The 17,712-nt window shown below is 50.3% G+C and overlaps 1 protein-coding gene across 1 annotated transcript in view; it reads left to right on the top strand.

The window, feature by feature from the left end:
• The window catches only part of SKIC2 (SKI2 subunit of superkiller complex), a 403,793-nt gene that overhangs the window by 263,192 nt on the left and 122,889 nt on the right, over window positions 1–17,712 (top strand). Inside the window, exon 19 of the mRNA XM_069635003.1 lies at window positions 10,594–10,712. Coding sequence (XP_069491104.1) covers window positions 10,594–10,712 — 119 coding nt within the window. The remainder of the gene's footprint in view (window positions 1–10,593; window positions 10,713–17,712) is intronic.

Here is a 17,712-nt window from a genome sequence, read left to right as displayed (position 1 = left end):
TGGTACCGTGGCCTCAATGCCCCTAGTCTGCTGCTAGCTCCGTAGCTTCAGAATTGGCCACTACTAACAAACACAGCACAAGACCGTTTCGCAGTTTTGGCCATTACGTGGCCAAGACTATTGCATTGGAGTACAGAGGCCGGAGATGAGGTGTGAGGAAAGACATAAAGCTTTTTGGGCGTTTGATTATTTACCGACCCAGTAATTGTCATGGCCATGCTAATCCCTGTAGCCTGCCTTTAGCAACCCAAAGCAAACCCTTACAGGACCTCTTTGAGCTTGGTCTATTAGGCAGTGACTCCCTTTGGGCTTCCTGTGTTCTTTCCAAGTCCTCTGATGAGAGTTAATGGCTTAATTGCAGCTGTAAATGGACTACTGGTGTGATAAAAATGCCTTAACTGAGTGTCTCTTCACTTGACATATAAGCAATGTGTGTGTCCCTGCTAGAGTTGCCACCTGCCTGGCTTTAGGCTGGACTGACCATACTTTGAGCTTTGTCCTGAAAGACTCAGAAGCCAGGGGCAAGCGGCCTGTGTGGTTTTAAGATGTGTTGTCAGCCAAAGCTGAATGAGATTCTTCGTGTAAAGTGCTAATTAATGAATGAATAGTTTATATCGCACTTAATATGGGAGACCAGTCTCTAAGCGCTGGATCGGGATTCAAACCTGTGTTGCTCTGTGTTGTTTTGATTCCGAGACAAACGCATTGCCCCTGAGCCTTCGTCCTGGCCTGATGTTGGGGCTGTTAATTTTGATGGACAATATGCATTTTAAAGTCGAGCCCGGGCAACAGGTCTATCCCAGCTATTTTTTTTATTTGTGAAAAAAGGTCCATTGTATATTTATAGAAATGTACAAAGCTGCCTGATTGTTTAAAAGCAAAAAAAGTATGTTTTTGCAAAACTGCACATTCTCCAGCATGGGGTCTGGCATGGATTCACATGCTCATGAATATTCCCCGTCGTCAGGCTGGGAATCCTCGGTAAAGAAAAAACCAGTATCAGTTTCGTTTCTGATCTGTCTTTCGTAGTAATAACCAATCACTGGTCTCTGCGTCATACTGACCACAGCCAATGACTGCCCTCTACCCAAGCACCGCCTCTGGCAGCCATCTTCAGATTTTTACCGCACGTTCATGTGTTGGGATCCTCGTGCTATTGCTCTCGAGCGTTAGTGCTATTTTTTCGCGCTTTTTCACAAAAACTTCGATTCTTTCGGTCAAAAGAGCCTCAAGCTCCACCGATCCTACATCCGATCAACGGGGACCCGTGTCGGATTCATCTGTGCCCCTCAAGGGTGAAGATTTCGTCGAGCTACGCTTCGGAGGACTCCAGAAGCTTCTCAGGCCCGGTCTCGGAGATGGCCCAGGAGAAGGGAAGCTCGACGCCCGGAAAGCTGTTCAGGGCCTGCCCTGGATGCCAGCTGCAGAACGTCTTCAAGGAGGACGAACACTCTTTCTGCCTTTACTGCCTTCATGGGGACAAGACGCACGTGGAGAAGGACTGTGCGTTTTGCGGCAACATGTCGGAACGGACCATGAAGGACCGCCATCAACGTCTCGCCAGCTGGCTGGAGGGTAAGAGCCCGTCTGGCGAGAAGAAGAAGAAAGCTGAGCGGTCTTCTAAGACCTTTGAGGGCGCCCCGGCGACGGGGGCCCAACATAAGGCCAAGCACCGCGAGTCCGCTGGCACCGGGAGCGCCGAACGGTCGGGCTCTACGGGCGCCAGGCAGGGCGCACCCTCCCCGGCACCATCAACCACGAGCCAACGCTCTGGGTCGGGTAAGAGGAAGGCCGAGCACCCGGCGAAGCTCCTGGAGAGACCCCGGTCGAGCTCTAAGGCAGAGGAGGAGCGTGGCAGTGCCCCCTCCCTCAAGGATAAGGCGGTGAGCGCACCTAAGGTGGTGAAGGCCTTGATCCATTCGACCAAGCCCTCTATCGAAACGGTCGCGGCGGCCCTGGCCCAGCCTGTGGAGGCTGCACCAGTGGTGGCGGCCTCGGGGCCCAGAATCTCCCTGCCTCCTCTGAGGGAGTCTTCTTTCGTGCCCATCGATAGGACCCCCGTGAAACCCTCCGTGGGGAAGAAGGGGGGGCAGGGCGTCGGCGTAGATTCGGCCTCAACCTCAGAAGAGGAACTGATCGAGGTCTTAAGCCACGGCCTAGGCGTGGAACAAGACCAGCCCGTCGGAATGGGCCCCGACGCAGGTGACGACGACGACATCGTCGAGGATACCGACGGGGCCCCTGCTCGCCCGTCGGATTCCCCTCTGCCAGCGCCGCAAGACAACTCAGCGGCCATTTTGTTGGCTATACAGTCCTTATGCTCCGAGATAAGGACGAGACTACCGTTACCGACGGAGGAACCTCTCCCGTCGGGGGATCCAGAACCGGGACCTTCTGGTGTTCCCCCTACCAAGAAAAGAAGGATTCATCCACCGCCTCCTTTTCAACCGTCGCGCCCCGTCCAGCCCTCCTCCCCGTCCACCCGAGGGGATGATACGGGGACTGACACGGCAGCGACGGGTACGGACGACGAGGCATACGACGAGGATTTTCCGTCGTCGCCTCCCACCAGGGCTTCTCCGCCCGACGAGATTGGATCGTTCCACTCAATGATCGCCAGGGCATCCGAGCTTTTCCAACTCTGCCCTGAGGAGAAGAAAAAGGAAGGCTTCCTTTACCAACGGCGCGAGACCAAGAGGAAGACGGTCCTCGCAGTGCCTCTGTTGGACGACATTTGGGATGAGGGCCTTTCCCTCCTCAAGAACCCTTCCACGACGCCAGCGAAAAGAGACCGGTACGAGAAAAGGTACCGGGTCCCGGACTCGGCCCCCCTATGCCTCCGGGCGCAGCCTACCCCGGACTCCGTCGTCTCCGCGGCAGCCAGGAAGAAAGCGGGGGGGGTGCGGCCTCCACGTCGACTTCCCCGCCGGACGGCGAGGGAAAGAAATTGGATGCCATGGGGCGCAGAGTCATCTCGTCGGCGGCGACGACGATTAAAGCGGCCAACGCCTTGGCTATCGTGGCCCGCTACGACAGGGAACTCTGGTACAAGATAGCTCCCCTGCTGGATTTTCTGCCGGACGACAAGAGGGCGGAGGCCCTTGAGATCCTGCAGGAAGGTGAGGTGGCCTCGGACCACGCCATCACCGTGGCGACGGACATCGCCGACACTGGGTTCCGCCAGATGGGCAACGGCGTTTGCCTTCGACGTCGCGGATGGCTCAAGGCTACGGACTTTCGGCAGGACGTCCAGACCAGGGTCCTGGACATGCCCTTCGACGGGAACAACCTGTTTGGGAAGACAGTGGACGATTCCCTTCAGGCCATCAAGGCGGATACTGAGACGGCCCGGGCCCTTGGAGTACTGCAGCAACGGCGGACGCCCTTTCGGAGCGGCGGAGGCAAGGGCGCCTCCAAAGGTTCCGGCGGCGGTTTCGCTTCCTACCGTCAAGCGGCCCGCTCGTCGTCGCAAGAGGCCTACAGAGGACGAGGCAAGTCTGGCGGACCCCGCCGTCGTCGCCAAGGAGGCCAAGGCGGCAAGGCCGCGTCCAAGCAGGATTGAACCGGCCGTGGGGTCGGGCCCCCACCGAAGCACCCCGGTGGGAGGCCGGCTGGCGGGCTTCGTCAGCGTGTGGGAGTCCATCTCCACCGACCGTTGGGTGCTGGACGCCCTGGCCCGGGGCCACGCGCTCGAGTTTCAAAGAAGGTGCCCGCGCGTCCCCCCCGTGGCCAGGAAAGAACTTCACGTCCCTCAACTTCTCCTGGAGGTAAAGGCGATGCTCAGAAAGGGCGCCATCGAACTCGTCCCAAAGAGGCTTCGGGGCTCCGGAGTCTACTCGCGTTACTTCCTCGTGAAGAAGAAGACGGGAGGATGGCGCCCCATCCTGGACCTGCGACGCCTGAACAAGTTCATCAAGGCGCAGAAGTTCCGGATGGTCACCCTCCAGCACGTCCTGGGTCAGCTGGAGGAAGGAGACTTCCTATCGTCGTTGGATTTGGAGGATGCCTACTTCCACATTCCCATCCTAAAGGGGCACCGAAAATTCCTCAGATTCGTGGTCCAAGGGCGTCATTACCAGTTCAAAGCCCTTCCCTTCGGACTGCGGTCGGCACCCAGGGTTTTCACCAAGTGCCTCGCACCGGTGGCGGCGCAGCTGCGCCGCGAGGGGATTCACGTCTACCCCTACCTGGACGACTGGCTCATCCGCGCCAAGACGAGGGAGCTCGCCGTGGTCCACACGGCAAGGACCGTCCAACTCCTCACGGACCTGGGATTCTCCGTGAACTACGCCAAATCCCACCTGGTGCCCGCGCAAGTCGCACTGTTTCTGGGAGCGAGGCTCGACACAGTGTCCCTTCTGGCCTCCCCGTCGGAGGAGAGGACCAGGACCATCCTGGGCAAGGTGCAACGGATGTTGGTGGCCGACGCGGCCAAGGTGAGGTCCATCAAGTCCCTCCTCGGGATGATGTCTTCCTGCATCTACTCATTCCCATGTGCAGGCTCCGGATGCGCCCGTTGCAAGAGTTCCTGGATGCGCGCTGGATCCAGACGACGGGCAGCTTCGAGGAAAGGATCAAGCTCGACGAGAGTTTCCGACGAGCGATACGGTGGTGGGGCACCCGCGCGCATCTGACGGCGGGCATGGACTTCCAGACCCCAGCCCACCAGGTGACTGTGACCACGGATGCCTCCCTAGAAGGGTGGGGAGCGCACACCGAAAACCTGCACGCAAGGGGACTCTGGCTCCCGACGGAGAAGTCCCTGCATATCAACGTCCTGGAGCTCCGTGCAGTGTTTTGGGCCCTCAGGTCCTTCCTTCCGTCCCTCAAGGGCAAGGTGGTGAGGATCTTCACCGACAACACCACCACCATGTTTTACATCAGGAAACAGGGCGGAACCAGGTCCCCAGCGCTGTCCAAGGAGGCGCAGGACCTGTGGCATTGGGCCGTCGCCCAAGGGATTCTTCTGGTGCCGTTTCATCTGGCAGGGATAAAAAACACCATCGCCGACTCACTCAGCAGGGAGCTGCGCTCGTGCCACGAGTGGGAACTACGGCAGGATCTGGTGGATCGCCTCTTCCGACGGTGGGGCACACCCCAGATCGACCTGTTCGCGACGGCGACGAACACCAAGTGCCGGAGGTTCGCCAGCAGGTTTCCCCAGACGAGGAGCATGGGCGATGCTTTCTCGTTCCCCTGGGAGGGCCTGTTCCTCTACGCGTTCCCTCCCTTGCCTCTGCTAATCCGGCTCGTCAACCAGCTCAAGAGGTCACGGTGCAGGATGATCCTCGTCGCACCTGCGTGGCCGAGGCAGATATGGTTCCCGGACCTTCTGGACTTGTCGGCGTCCCCGCCAATCAAGCTGCCGGCGGACGCGGATCTACTCTCCAGGGAAGGAGGCGCCATCCTCCACCACGACCCGAAGTCGCTGAACTTGCAGGCCTGGCTCCTGCAGCGCTAGAGTTTGGAGGATACGACATACCGGCCGATTGCAGAGAGGTTCTTGCAAAGGCCAGGGCGTCCTCGACTCTTAAATGCTACGGACACAAATGGAAGAGGTTTTCTGTCTGGTGCCACGCACAGAAGATTAACCCTCTACGGATTACGGCTCCCCAAGTGCTGCCGTACCTGCTGACGCTGGCCAAAGCTGGTCTGGCACACGCGTCCATCAAGATTCATCTTGCTGCGATCTCCCGATACACCAGAACCACGGGCCGGACGTCCTTGTGGTCTCATCGTCTGGTGAAAGAGTTCATGAAGGGACTGTTCAGATCGTTCCCGCCGGTGAAGGCTCCGGCCCCGGCGTGGGAGCTCAACGTGGTGCTGACCAAACTTATGGGACCTCCGTTCGAGCCTCTGCACTCGGCCCCGTTGAAGTTTCTATCGTGGAAAACAGCTTTTCTCGTGGCCATCACCTCCGCACGACGAGTGGGAGAGATCCAGGCCCTTTCCTGCAAGGCCCCGTACTTGACTTTCCACGACACGAGGGTAGTGCTCAGGACGCACCCCTCCTTCATGCCCAAGGTACCGTCGGACTTTCATCTCAACGAACCCTTGGTGTTACCTGTGTTCTTCCCGTCGCCTTCGTCGCCGGCTGAGAGGACTTTGCACTCGCTGGATGTAGCTAGAGCGCTGAAGTTCTACGTGGACCGCACGAAAGGTTTTCGGAAGACGTCACAACTCTTTGTGAACTTTGGACCTGTCAATCAGGGGAAGGCTCTCTCGAAGGCTTCCATCTCCAGATGGCTCTCCGGCTGTATCATGTACTGTCACCGGTTGGCAAACCGACCGCTGCCTGGCCGTCCGAGAGCCCATTCCACCAGAGCGATCGCAGCTACCACGGCGTTCCTATCTGGTGTGCCCCTGCTGGACATATGCAGGGCTGCTACGTGGAGGTCGACGCACACCTTCACGAAATTCTACTGCGTCGACCGGGATTCCAGGGAGGAGTCCAGGGTCGGCCAAGCAGTGCTGCGCAACCTGTTCGCCTGAGGTGAGCCTGGTGAGGAGGTAAGATGCTTAATGTTGAGTTGATGTGATGCTTAATGTTGAGCCTTTGCCACCTCCCGTGGTTGTGCATGTGTGTACTGCTATGTATTCTTTATTCATGAGCATGTGAATCCATGCCAGACCCCATGCTGGAGAAGGAACAAGTTACTTACCTGTAACTGTTGTTCTCCAGCATGGGTCTGGCATGGATTCACATGCGAACCCTCCCGCCTACCCCTCTGCGGCTCTTCACTTGGTCATACTGCCACTTCACGTGCTTCCAAATCTGAAGATGGCTGCCAGAGGCGGTGCTTGGGTAGAGGGCAGTCATTGGCTGTGGTCAGTATGACGCAGAGACCAGTGATTGGTTATTACTACGAAAGACAGATCAGAAACGAAACTGATACTGGTTTTTTCTTTACCGAGGATTCCCAGCCTGACGACGGGGAATATTCATGAGCATGTGAATCCATGCCAGACCCATGCTGGAGAACAACAGTTACAGGTAAGTAACTTGTTCCTTTTAATCACTCCAATGCGAAACATTATGCTGGATGCATGTTTTCAGTAATAAAAAATCAAGCAAAGTTGATTAATAATGCAACCAACACACAGCAAACTTAAAACACTGCAAGTGGTTGAGGTGTCACTTGTGAATAGAGCAGCGAGGCCTGCCTACTTTTTTGCATTTTGTCGCTTACAGCTCTGCAATGATAAATGAAAAGCAAAACTAGGAATTCCAGAATGTAAAGAGACACTCAGCACAAAATGCACTACACACACCTAACTGACATGGCGGTAGGGAGCATACGTCCCTGCTTCAAAACCACCATATAGAGTAAAGAGGCAGTGGTGGGAAAGAAGCTGACTAGTGGTCAAAGTTTGCTTTTGGTCCATTGCCAATTTGTCCTGATCCCTCCCCCATGGTTAAAAGTCTTGGGATCAAACTTATGACCACTGGCTCGCAGAAAGCTCCGGTCTCGGCAGTTTGCCGGACCCGATTTCTTAAACTGAAGGCTCTAAAAAAAAGTTCTTCCCCCTCCTCCGACCTGCTCTTAGGGCAAAAATGGTCACAGCTTCAATCATGAGCTCTCAATGCAATTTACCTCGGGCAGCCGGAGAGGTTATTACAGTGACGCCAAACTCTGCAGAATGCTGCTGCACGTAGTGCCCGTGGCGCCCCAAGACTTGCTCACTCCCGTAAACTTTTACATCAACTTCACTGGCTTCCCATCAGCAGCCAAATTAAGATCAAGGTTCTCTGTATGGTTCCCGGGCAATTCATAATATAGGGCCTGAATTCCTACTGTCGAGGATGCTGCCTTGCGCTGCTAGTCGATCACTCTGCTCTACTAATAAACTTCTGCTACTCGTTCCCAGATTTTATCGTGCTAGAGCTGGAGGCAGATGCTTTTCCGTTCTTGCCCCTACCCTTTGGAACGCTTTGCCTTTAGATCTTTGCAAACGTCACAGGTTTCTTCCATTCCGAAAGGCTCTAAAGAGCCTTCTGTTTTAGTTCCTTGACTTCCCCCTCTCTCACTCGCCTCATGGTCTTTGTGCGCACTATAAATATCATATAAATAAAGCGAGATAACATGGGGAGATTTAATAGGCCAGTTTCTGCCAAAGGTTGGGATAAATGTGGAAAAGTCAGTGTACCCGACTCAACCTCTTATCACATCTGACAAAATGAATCTGATTCTGGTGGAAAACATGTTCTGGCCGGATTTCATGACTGGCGTAGCCTATGAATGGATTGGAAAGAGTCGGCATAATGTCACATTAGCTTAAACCAGCTTGTAAACCTTCTTGCTCCTATAATATTATTTTGATTGGGCGGCATTGGCAACGTTTTTTAAAAATTGCAACAGACCCTTCTGTTATTAGAGTGCGCTTTATAAAATAGTTAAATATCTCTCAGCTATTCTCTGTGTGACTTTCTTTTGGAACGTTGGCTTGGATGGGGTAATGTACCCATTGCCGTGTTTTATGTGGAACCTGCAGCTAGAACTCTGCTTCAAGTCCTTAACCCACTGAGCTATTCCCAGGATTTACTGGCTTTCAAAGCTTAACATAAAGCTTGGAGAAATGTTTTTAACAGCTGCTTTTCAAACTAATTCCAGTTTCAGAAATTAAGTAATCTGTGTCATCTATTAATTCTACAAGATGGGCAAATCTTGCCAGATTAACAAATGGCGTGAATGCACATTTTGCTAAAATCTGACCAATTTGACACAGAGCTGCCTAACCTCTGGGATTGGACCCACAACTCAGGGTTTTCGAGTCTTTCTGCGGGTGTTCGGGGGAAGAGAGGGAGACCTCTGAGATTTCTGGTGTTCAAAGCCATCTCAGTAGGTTTTGCAGAATAAAGCTACAAAGCTTGGATCCCCTTATGGGAACCAGAGCTGTGCCATGCACAGTGTTGTCAGGAAATTCATCTCACTGAGCTGTCTCACAATTGCAAAGCTGAGTGAGTTTTGCGTCCCTTGACCTGATGCCCTACCCAGCACTATCTTACAAATGCAGGGAGGCAGAGAATGTATGGGCATAGTATGCAGCATGAGGGGGCCTTTCATCTTAGGCTGTGTAATCACTCAGACTTCACAGCCTTTGTTACTGTAATAACACATTACTTTGCATGCTGGTAGTTGTAGTCTTCCAATCAAGGTAGTAGGGAAAATAAATCTACAATTGTAATCTTTGTTTAACATATTTCTATGTGGGTTTATAGATGTGTCAAGTTGTGATGTGTGCACTTTTCTCTTTAAAACATAATATGCTTGAACTCCACACATTGAACACCTTTCTACCAACTAGACCTGAGAAAATACGAGGTCCATTCCCTAAATGGAAGACTGGTCTCAAATCCTAGCGTCATCATTTAACTAAAGTGTGTGAACCTAAGCAAATCAGTTTATCATTCTGTGCCACTTCTAATGTAAACTACATAAGCCCTTTCTGCGCATCAAATGGAGGATTATTTTAGATTAGCATCAACATATTTATTTCATCTGGACAAAGTTGCACCCGTGCATTTTTTTCTAGCTAGTAAACTTTTTGTCCTATGAGTGTGTGTTTGCGTGCATGTTAGTATTGTACACAACCTTTATTTACCTTGAGATGAAGCAATAGTGGAATATTTAACACGGAAGCGGGGTTTAGGCTTGAGTTACAAACAGCAGAAATCTCAGTGTTCTTGTTTTTAAACTGTGGGCAGGTCTGGTTTGATGATCCAATTTGGTCACAACCAGCTCAGCTTTTCACCTTTTCAAGGTTAAACTTGTAAGTTTTATATAATTTAGTCAAATGTCCTTTTCAGGCTTATATAATGATTGTTACATTTTAATAATGCAGATTGCTTTTTTAAAAAGCGAATATAGGTACGAGAAAACCATAACACTGCATGCATGATTTTTTTCTCTTCCACTGTTTTTGTAATACAGTTTTAAAATATATCAAAAGGGGTGTGTCAAGAGCGTGGCTTCTACAAATGTGGGCGTGGTTTCAAGTTGTTTGCTTCAAACAGGTTGTAGCCCTAGTCCCCACATGTATTCTTTGCACTGCAGTCCTGTTGAAACAAGCATTAGCAAAGCCAGCAGCTGTGGCTTGTGTATAGGCATAAGATGGGCATTTGACAAGCACAGCTTCCATATATCCAATTTCACCCATGTTCTAGCTGTTGTCATTTTATGGTCAGCTATTACCATTAAAGCAGTGCTGGGAATGCCTATCCCATGCGTACACAAAAGCAAAACATGTTGGCTTTGCCAATGCTTGTGGGATTTGTTGTTTTCTCAACGTTTATACTTCAAGATTTCCAATGCACTTTGGGGCAGGGCATTCACTTGCTAGGCAGTCCTTCGTCTGAGTGAAAGAGTGCCCAAATCCTCATGGAAGCGGTGCTCAGATATTCGACTTAATTTCTGTGGTGGTATATGTCCCGTGCCATTGCAACATGTATTTATCAATAGACTATCCTCCCCCCACACCCCCGCTCCCCCCACCCCCTAGATAGATGGTGAGGGCTGGCTCAGGGCCACTAATGATGACGTCGAGCTGGAATGGCGTATCCCTTGACTCACCATGAACGTCTGTGCATTGCAGGCGAGTACATCCAGATGGCCGGACGGGCCGGGCGCCGAGGGCTGGACACCACCGGCATGGTTATCCTCCTCTGTAAGGCCAGGGTGCCCGAGATGTCCGACCTGCACAAGATGATGCTGGTAAGTGGCATTTTCCTAGCTAGATGTATTTCAGGAGCAGGAGATCCTCTTGGTTGGAGGATCTCCTGCCGGCAGTGAATCCACCCTAACATTAGGGTGCCCGCTTGTGTTGATGTGAGCGTGCCATGCATGTGCGTGCATGTCACTCACCAGACTGCACAGAAACCCCTGCTATTATTCTTAACATGTAACATTTTATCACACCATTAGGAGGCTCAGAATCTTCTAATCAAAACGCATCCAGCTGCCCACTCTTGTTAAATACTCAGTTACTCAGCTTGTATTGCTTTGATGCGATACCCTGGCATACTCCTCTAAAACAGTGCAATATGCCAATCGGTTCTTATATTCGCCAGTCTCACCGCCTCGCACCCAGTATCTTAACAAGGATCGGTGCCATGACCCACTTTTCATTACATACTATCCCACACTCCACTTTTAAATCTAGCATGTATAACCCTTCTCCTAGGATGAAATGAATCCAAAGACCCTATTTACCCCCCTCTGCTACTCTACTGATAGGCATCGGAATAGGCATCAGGTGCCTTAGCCCACTTTTTAATAAATAGTGTGTTTTGCAGACATGGACGCCGACAGCTCTGTAGGGCACCTGAAGCTCAGACACTGAACATATAATGGACCTCTCCTCCAGCGTTGCCTTGGAATTCTTCACATTGTGTCTTGAGTGCTCAGCACCTGCTCATTATATTTAGGCCTCCTCTTGGAACAGTGTGTTTCCTAAACCAATGGACTGTGCTGGCCTACTCTTGGAAGGCTCTAGGTAGGACTATAAGTGGTGCGGCCAGACTCTTTGAATACTTATCTTATTACATGCCCAAAGAATACTATGCCAACTGGCTCATGGACTATCACTTATTATATAAATACTGGCCGTCCTTTCAAATATTTCTCCCATTAAATAACTATATACGATTCCAGTCTACTCATCAAATCTTTAATTTGCTCTGTAACTATATATTAAGCCAGCCTACTCCTTGAATTGTTCACTTGTTTATATACCTATATATTATGAAGGCCTACTCTTGGATTACTCTACACACTGTGCCAGCCTGCCATCCACTATACTAGCCTACTGTATGAAGGCAGCATTTTATGGCAATGAGTAGATAATTGGCTGATATGCCAGGCTCCGCCCTTGAATGCTGGTGAAGTTCCGAGTAAACGCAGACAACACTGTAGAGTCTTAGAGTTTAAAGTTGTGTTAAAGTGTACACGGGCGGATTTCATATTCTGCGCCCCTATATTCTCTGCTTCTGTGTGAACCCGGTTCTGATCCACACCACACTTTTCAGCCCACCACTCACTAACATTAGCAGATGAATCCCCCCCGCCCGCCCGCCTCCATGCACACCGTTAATGGTAAAATGAAGACTGGGCTTTGGACTGGAGTGATGTTCAGTTCTAGGCAGATGCAAGGTGCAGCATAAACGTGAGACTGAAGACTGGTTCTGGTTGTGCAGCCAGGCCCGGCTCATCTTTGGTGACATCTGTCATATGCGACGAGTAGGATGGGTTACCCAGGAGAGGACTTGTGTAAGATTAAGCACGAGCTGGAAGTAAAATAAAAGATACAGCACGAAGAAAAGCATAAAAGTCAGCACACTGCCACAGATATTTTTGTAAATGGGCTGCTCTCAACTGCAGTAGCATGCCAGGCAATCCTTGGTAGGAATCCATCCTTCTGCGCCCGTATGCCTCCAGGCCTTTCCAGTTTGCCCAGTATGGGTTAAGGCCAGGCCAGGGCACCCGACGCCCTATTTATTGGCCAGGTGTCGGGACACAGGATAACTTTGTATGCCTTTAAATCTTGGGATATTATTCTTTATACACTTTCACACACTACCATAGAAATCCCCAGCCTTCTCTTCCAATCCTTAGCAATATATACCCACTGACAGCCCAACACATACTCTTTGAAAGCCCACTGTTAGGTAGAATTTCATGTTTGTGCAATATCCTCCCCACTTGTGAATCCCCCAGCACTTTCTGATCAGTTGTTCTGAGTGAGTGGGAACCTTTTACCACACTCAGTCTTTTACTAGACCTCTGGGAACCTTTTCAACCCTTTTGGTTGAATCCTTTTGGAGTCATGCTTTCCTCCAACTTTTAAAGGCATCTGCAATGTATTATTGCAGCATGCATCACTTTCTGTGCAGCGCTGCTGGGAGCATTTAGAGCTGCCCTTTTTATTTATCCCTGTGAAATCTTCTGTTTCCAAGGGCAGGGGGAATAGTTTCTATCCTTCCTAACTTTTATTTTGTGGAATCAGCTCACCCCACCTTATGTGGAGTGCTGAGGGGTCACAATCTATCCCTTTTCCCACTTCCCCTGTAACTTTCTAGTTACAGAGACAAGTTCATCTGAGTGGTTGATGGCAGTGGATATTTTCTACCGAATTTGACATGCAGGCTGCTGTTGCTGCCACGGTAAATGACATATGGGTCACCATTGACCTTAAATGGTGCCCGTCTTCTTTTTTCACCAACTCTTGATGACTTGTCCTTTCTTGAGCCTTGTCCCATCCTGGATGGCAGAGGTGTGTCTCACTCTTTTGTCTTTGCCATGCTCCCATTAGGAAGACCGCCCAAGGGCACCAGCGTGTCTGGGAGGACAGGAAGCTGGGAGTATACCGAAACTGTGCAGGTTTTTGGCTTCCAGTATGTCTGCTCGAATCCAGTTCTGACTGTGGGTGGCTGGCTGTCCCTTGTGGATGTGGCATGACTGCTGATTGGCTGGATTCCTGCACAAGGGCGAGGGTCCTGGAGCAGAATGAGATAGTCGACCCTTGGAACGAAGAATCCGAGGAAGAAGGAGGACATTTGCAGCCACCTCCAGAGACCGCCAGTGACTGCTGAGTAACCGCTGCTGCTCCAACCTCCTCTTCTGATCAACAGGGAAGACCCAGACCAGAAGACCTCCTCCCCAGGACAGGTGGGCCTAACCAGTCTCGAGGCAACCTGCATTTTGAGCCATCCCTCAAAGAGATGGGACCGTCCTGGACTGCAATTCCCCAATACCCTGGGACTTGGACCAATCTACTGTGCAGTCTCCTGAAGCGTGGTTTCAGCAGGAACTTTGTGGGCATCCGGTTGTGCCTACTGTGACTCTTTCACTCTGAGATGTCCCCCCTTCCAAGTCGGGGACGACACATGGAGAGAAGCCTGCCGTGTGACAACCGTCGCTGAATGGATCTCTGTGTCAAATCCCAATGAGCCAGTATCGTGAAGATCGTCTGCTGCGGACTGTCTGAAGATCGTCAGAAGCGGACTGTCTGCTCCCGCCAAAGGTTCCTTCTTCAGCCTCCAGTTCAAGAATCCGAACATGAGTTGCTGTCGTCTCACCTGGGGACCCGCTGACGACAGTCTTCTTTCTTCATGAAAAGATACTATCCTGCTCCTAAGTACTTAACTGGGTGTTTGCTGTGTTGAATTGGATTCCTCCTGAGACACATTGGGGTGGACAACCCAACTGTGTTCTCCCAGGCCTAATTACACTGGTACTTTGGGCTACAATCTTCCAGGGGGATCTGCCTGACCTCCCTGAACCACCTCTTAACTAAACATTTTACCTACCTGCAACATAAAAGAAACTGCTATTTTGACAACTTTGACAGCTTCGCTCAGACCTTTAACTTGGGCCCAGGCCGTTAACACTGGTTCCAGCCCTTGAAACGGGCACTTACCGCTTAATTATAAACCTTTTCTTTGAATAAGTAGCATTTCATTGTCAACATGTGTCTCAATTCTGGTATTGCATTTTCTTACACAAGTCTTCTGGTGATGTCTGGGTAGAGTAAGAGGTAGGGTCTATCCCTGTAGCAGGCTGGCCTGGTACCTGTGTTTTAATCAAGGTAGCTGGAAGACCCTCCTCAGGTAGTACCCCAAAAAAGGGGGAAACCCGCTTGGGGAAGAAAATGTGGGGAGGTGCTGGGAGCATAGCAAGGCAGAGTCAGGACTTCAGGTTCAGGGAGCAGGAGTACAGGCTGCCATCAAAAGATGGGCTGGCAGTCAGGCAGGCGGTCTGGGAATCCGGCAAGAGGGGAGAATAGAAAGGACAGGGGATGAACAAGTCAGGAGGAAGATGGGACCCAGGGGAACAGAGTTACAGGAATGGGACTCTGAAGTGTACTTGCCACAGGAGGTGTGCATTGAGACACAAGGCCTCCATCAGACCGCAGAACTTAAGGTGTCATCTTGGATGCGTCCTAACGTTGCCTAGAATAAAAGTAGACCATTCGCCTATGTTGGTGCAGGAAGGCGTCCCTGGTGCCAAGGAACCTTCGGTAATATGGGACCATGACCTACATATTTGTTTTTTTAAATGGATTTATTTGTATCGTGCCGGTCGCCCAGTCATCAGGGCACCACATGAAGACACATCAGACAACAAGGAGAAATAACATGGAGACGGGACAATTTAAAGAAAGTGACGTAGTTCTGGGAGTTATTTGAAGAGGAGGGTTTTCTGCTTTTTCCTGAAGCACAAAAGGTTGGTTTCTAGTCTTAGATCTACAGGCAGACTATTCCATTCAACAGCTGCTGATATGGGAAAGGCCTTGCCCATTCCGTTGGATCTTTTGTGGGAGGCTCCTGTGATTTGGCCTCTGTGTTCGGATCTTAATGAGCGGCCTAGAACATATCTGGACATTTTTGATTTGAGGTATGCTGGAGCTTTCCAATAAAGGCATTTATGGACCAGTGTTATGGCCTTGACCCTGTCTTCCACTTTGAGCCAATGAAGTTCCCTTCTGTCATTACTAATGTGTTCGGTCTTGGGTTTCTGCTTGATCATCCTGATGGCATTGTTTTGTATGTGTGGAGTTTTGTGGTGCACTGTTTGTTTGCACTAAGCATTAGTGAGTTTCCGTAGTGCAGCCGCAGTAGTATAATTGCTCTGGCTATTGTCATACAGTTCTCTTCACTAATGTAGGGCTTTATCGCTCTTAATAGTCGTAGATGATATAGGCAGTTCTTTGCGACTTGAGCATCAGCACTCAGAGATGCCTCCATGATTATACCCAGTGTCTTAACCTTTCGTACAACCTGTATTGGGAAGTCCTTGATATGGAAAGATTTGTATTGAGGGGTTAGCCTGGCTCGTGCTTGATGGGAGCCAAAGATCTTTGGCTCGGTTTTCTTGCTGTTAAGGCAGAACCAGTGTTGATACATCCATGATTCAATGTCTTTGTATACTGATGTAGCTGAGTTGCTATCCTCTGAGTGGTTTCCACTTAGTTCCAGTACCAGCTGGGTGTCGTCTGCGTAATTGGCAAAAAAGACCTTGATGTTGTCCAGGACTTCACAGAGTAGTCTTGGGTAAAGGTTGAACAGTAGGGGCGACGTGCTTGCTCCCTGTGGGACTCCGCAAAGAATGTCAATTGCGTAGGAGAATTTGTCACCCCAATGAACTTTAGATTTCCTATTGGAGAGAAATAATATGAGCCATGCAATTGCATTCTCTGAGCAATTTGCGACTTTTTCTAGCGCACGTTGGATAAGTTCGTGATCAATGAGGTCAAAGGCGGCGCTCAGATCAAGTAGTATAAGTAGTCCAGTCTTCCCATTGTCGACGATATTTAGCATTTGGGTCTGGAGATACAAAATCGCAGTTTCAGTACTGCACGCAGCACGGAAGCCGGATTGTTGGTGGTGTAATATGTTGTTAGTCTCCACGTAGGCTTGTAGTTGGGAGGCAATACCAAGTGTACTCTGAATACTGAAGTGTTTGTCCATAGAAAACTACAATGTAGTCTTTGAATACTCTTCCTTGTAGACCTATAGACGGTCATCCTTCTCTTTGACTATTCATCCTTATTTAATCAAAGGAACCCACTCTTTGAATATGCAAGAATATAAAGATTAATCCACCCCAATCTTCCCTTTGAATGATTAGCCTAATATACTTTGGATTCTGCCAGCCTACTCATTGGACACTTGGCAGTCTATATTCGTAGACTACCCTACACCAACCATCTCTTTGAATACTCTGCCTTACAATACCTATTGCGTACCCCAATCTACTCATTGAATACTCTTCCGTAAATATCTTTCCGAGGCTTGTGGATCTGCTTAGATCACATGCTATGCATAGGCCGACATCTAGTGGTGGTTACAGTATTAGAAACCTGAAAAGGGACGTCGACTGGGCGAGTTTTAATACTATCCCTAGTGTGACGTCTACTGTATCCATGGTCCCTCACGCGTCGAGGTCCCTCAGATTCTTTTTTTTCCACCATCATAGTCGGTCGCGTGTTGCAGAGATTCCTGGCTATGCCTTTATTATTACAAAGTTTAATATTAAATTTCCTGTTCCATGCGTTGTTCACCTCTCACTTTCCAGCAACCTTAGATGCCACTCTATTAAAGGCTCCATTACCTGCGTCGAAGAAAGAACCTCTTTTTATTTTTGACGATCGTGGATGTCGGCCTGCACAGGCCTACACCGGGGTTCGGCCCATTAGAGGGAGAGTGGGGGGGAGGACATCCATTATTTGTCTTTCATTGAATGCCTATTTCCCTTACAACATTTCCCGTTATTTGTCGTGCTGCCGTACCATCTAAGTATGGAAAAAACTCCTTTTTAAATGTTGCCCCTCTTGCAGTTGAAAGTACCTTTTGAAGGACACGCACTGTGCATTCACTGTCTTCCACGGGATCACGAAAAGCATTGTAAGTCGTGCAGACCTTTTTAAACCCAAACCTTTAAAATATGGCCGGACCAAGCGCTGGACCATCCACGCTATGCCGGCTGCGGCGTCTATCGGCGTTGCAGGCAAATCCGATGAAGGAAGCTACGGCACACACAGTGACGCTGAGGACGATTGGGCTTCCACAGATCCCCACGTGTTGGTCCCCGACTCTGGTAAGCAGGTCGGCGGCCCTTAGTGGAGACAACACCCTGCTGCAAGAGCGCACTCACCCACAAACACACTAAGCATACAACCCTGATCCGTACACTGACCACGCCATCAGATAAACAT

Source organism: Ambystoma mexicanum, chromosome 13 (assembly GCF_040938575.1).
Source record: "Ambystoma mexicanum isolate Mex_15411 chromosome 13, UKY_AmexF1_1, whole genome shotgun sequence".
NCBI classification, from domain to species: domain Eukaryota; kingdom Metazoa; phylum Chordata; class Amphibia; order Caudata; family Ambystomatidae; genus Ambystoma; species Ambystoma mexicanum.
Note: the sequence above shows the minus strand (reverse complement) of the source record. Positions and strands in the feature narration are given on the sequence as shown.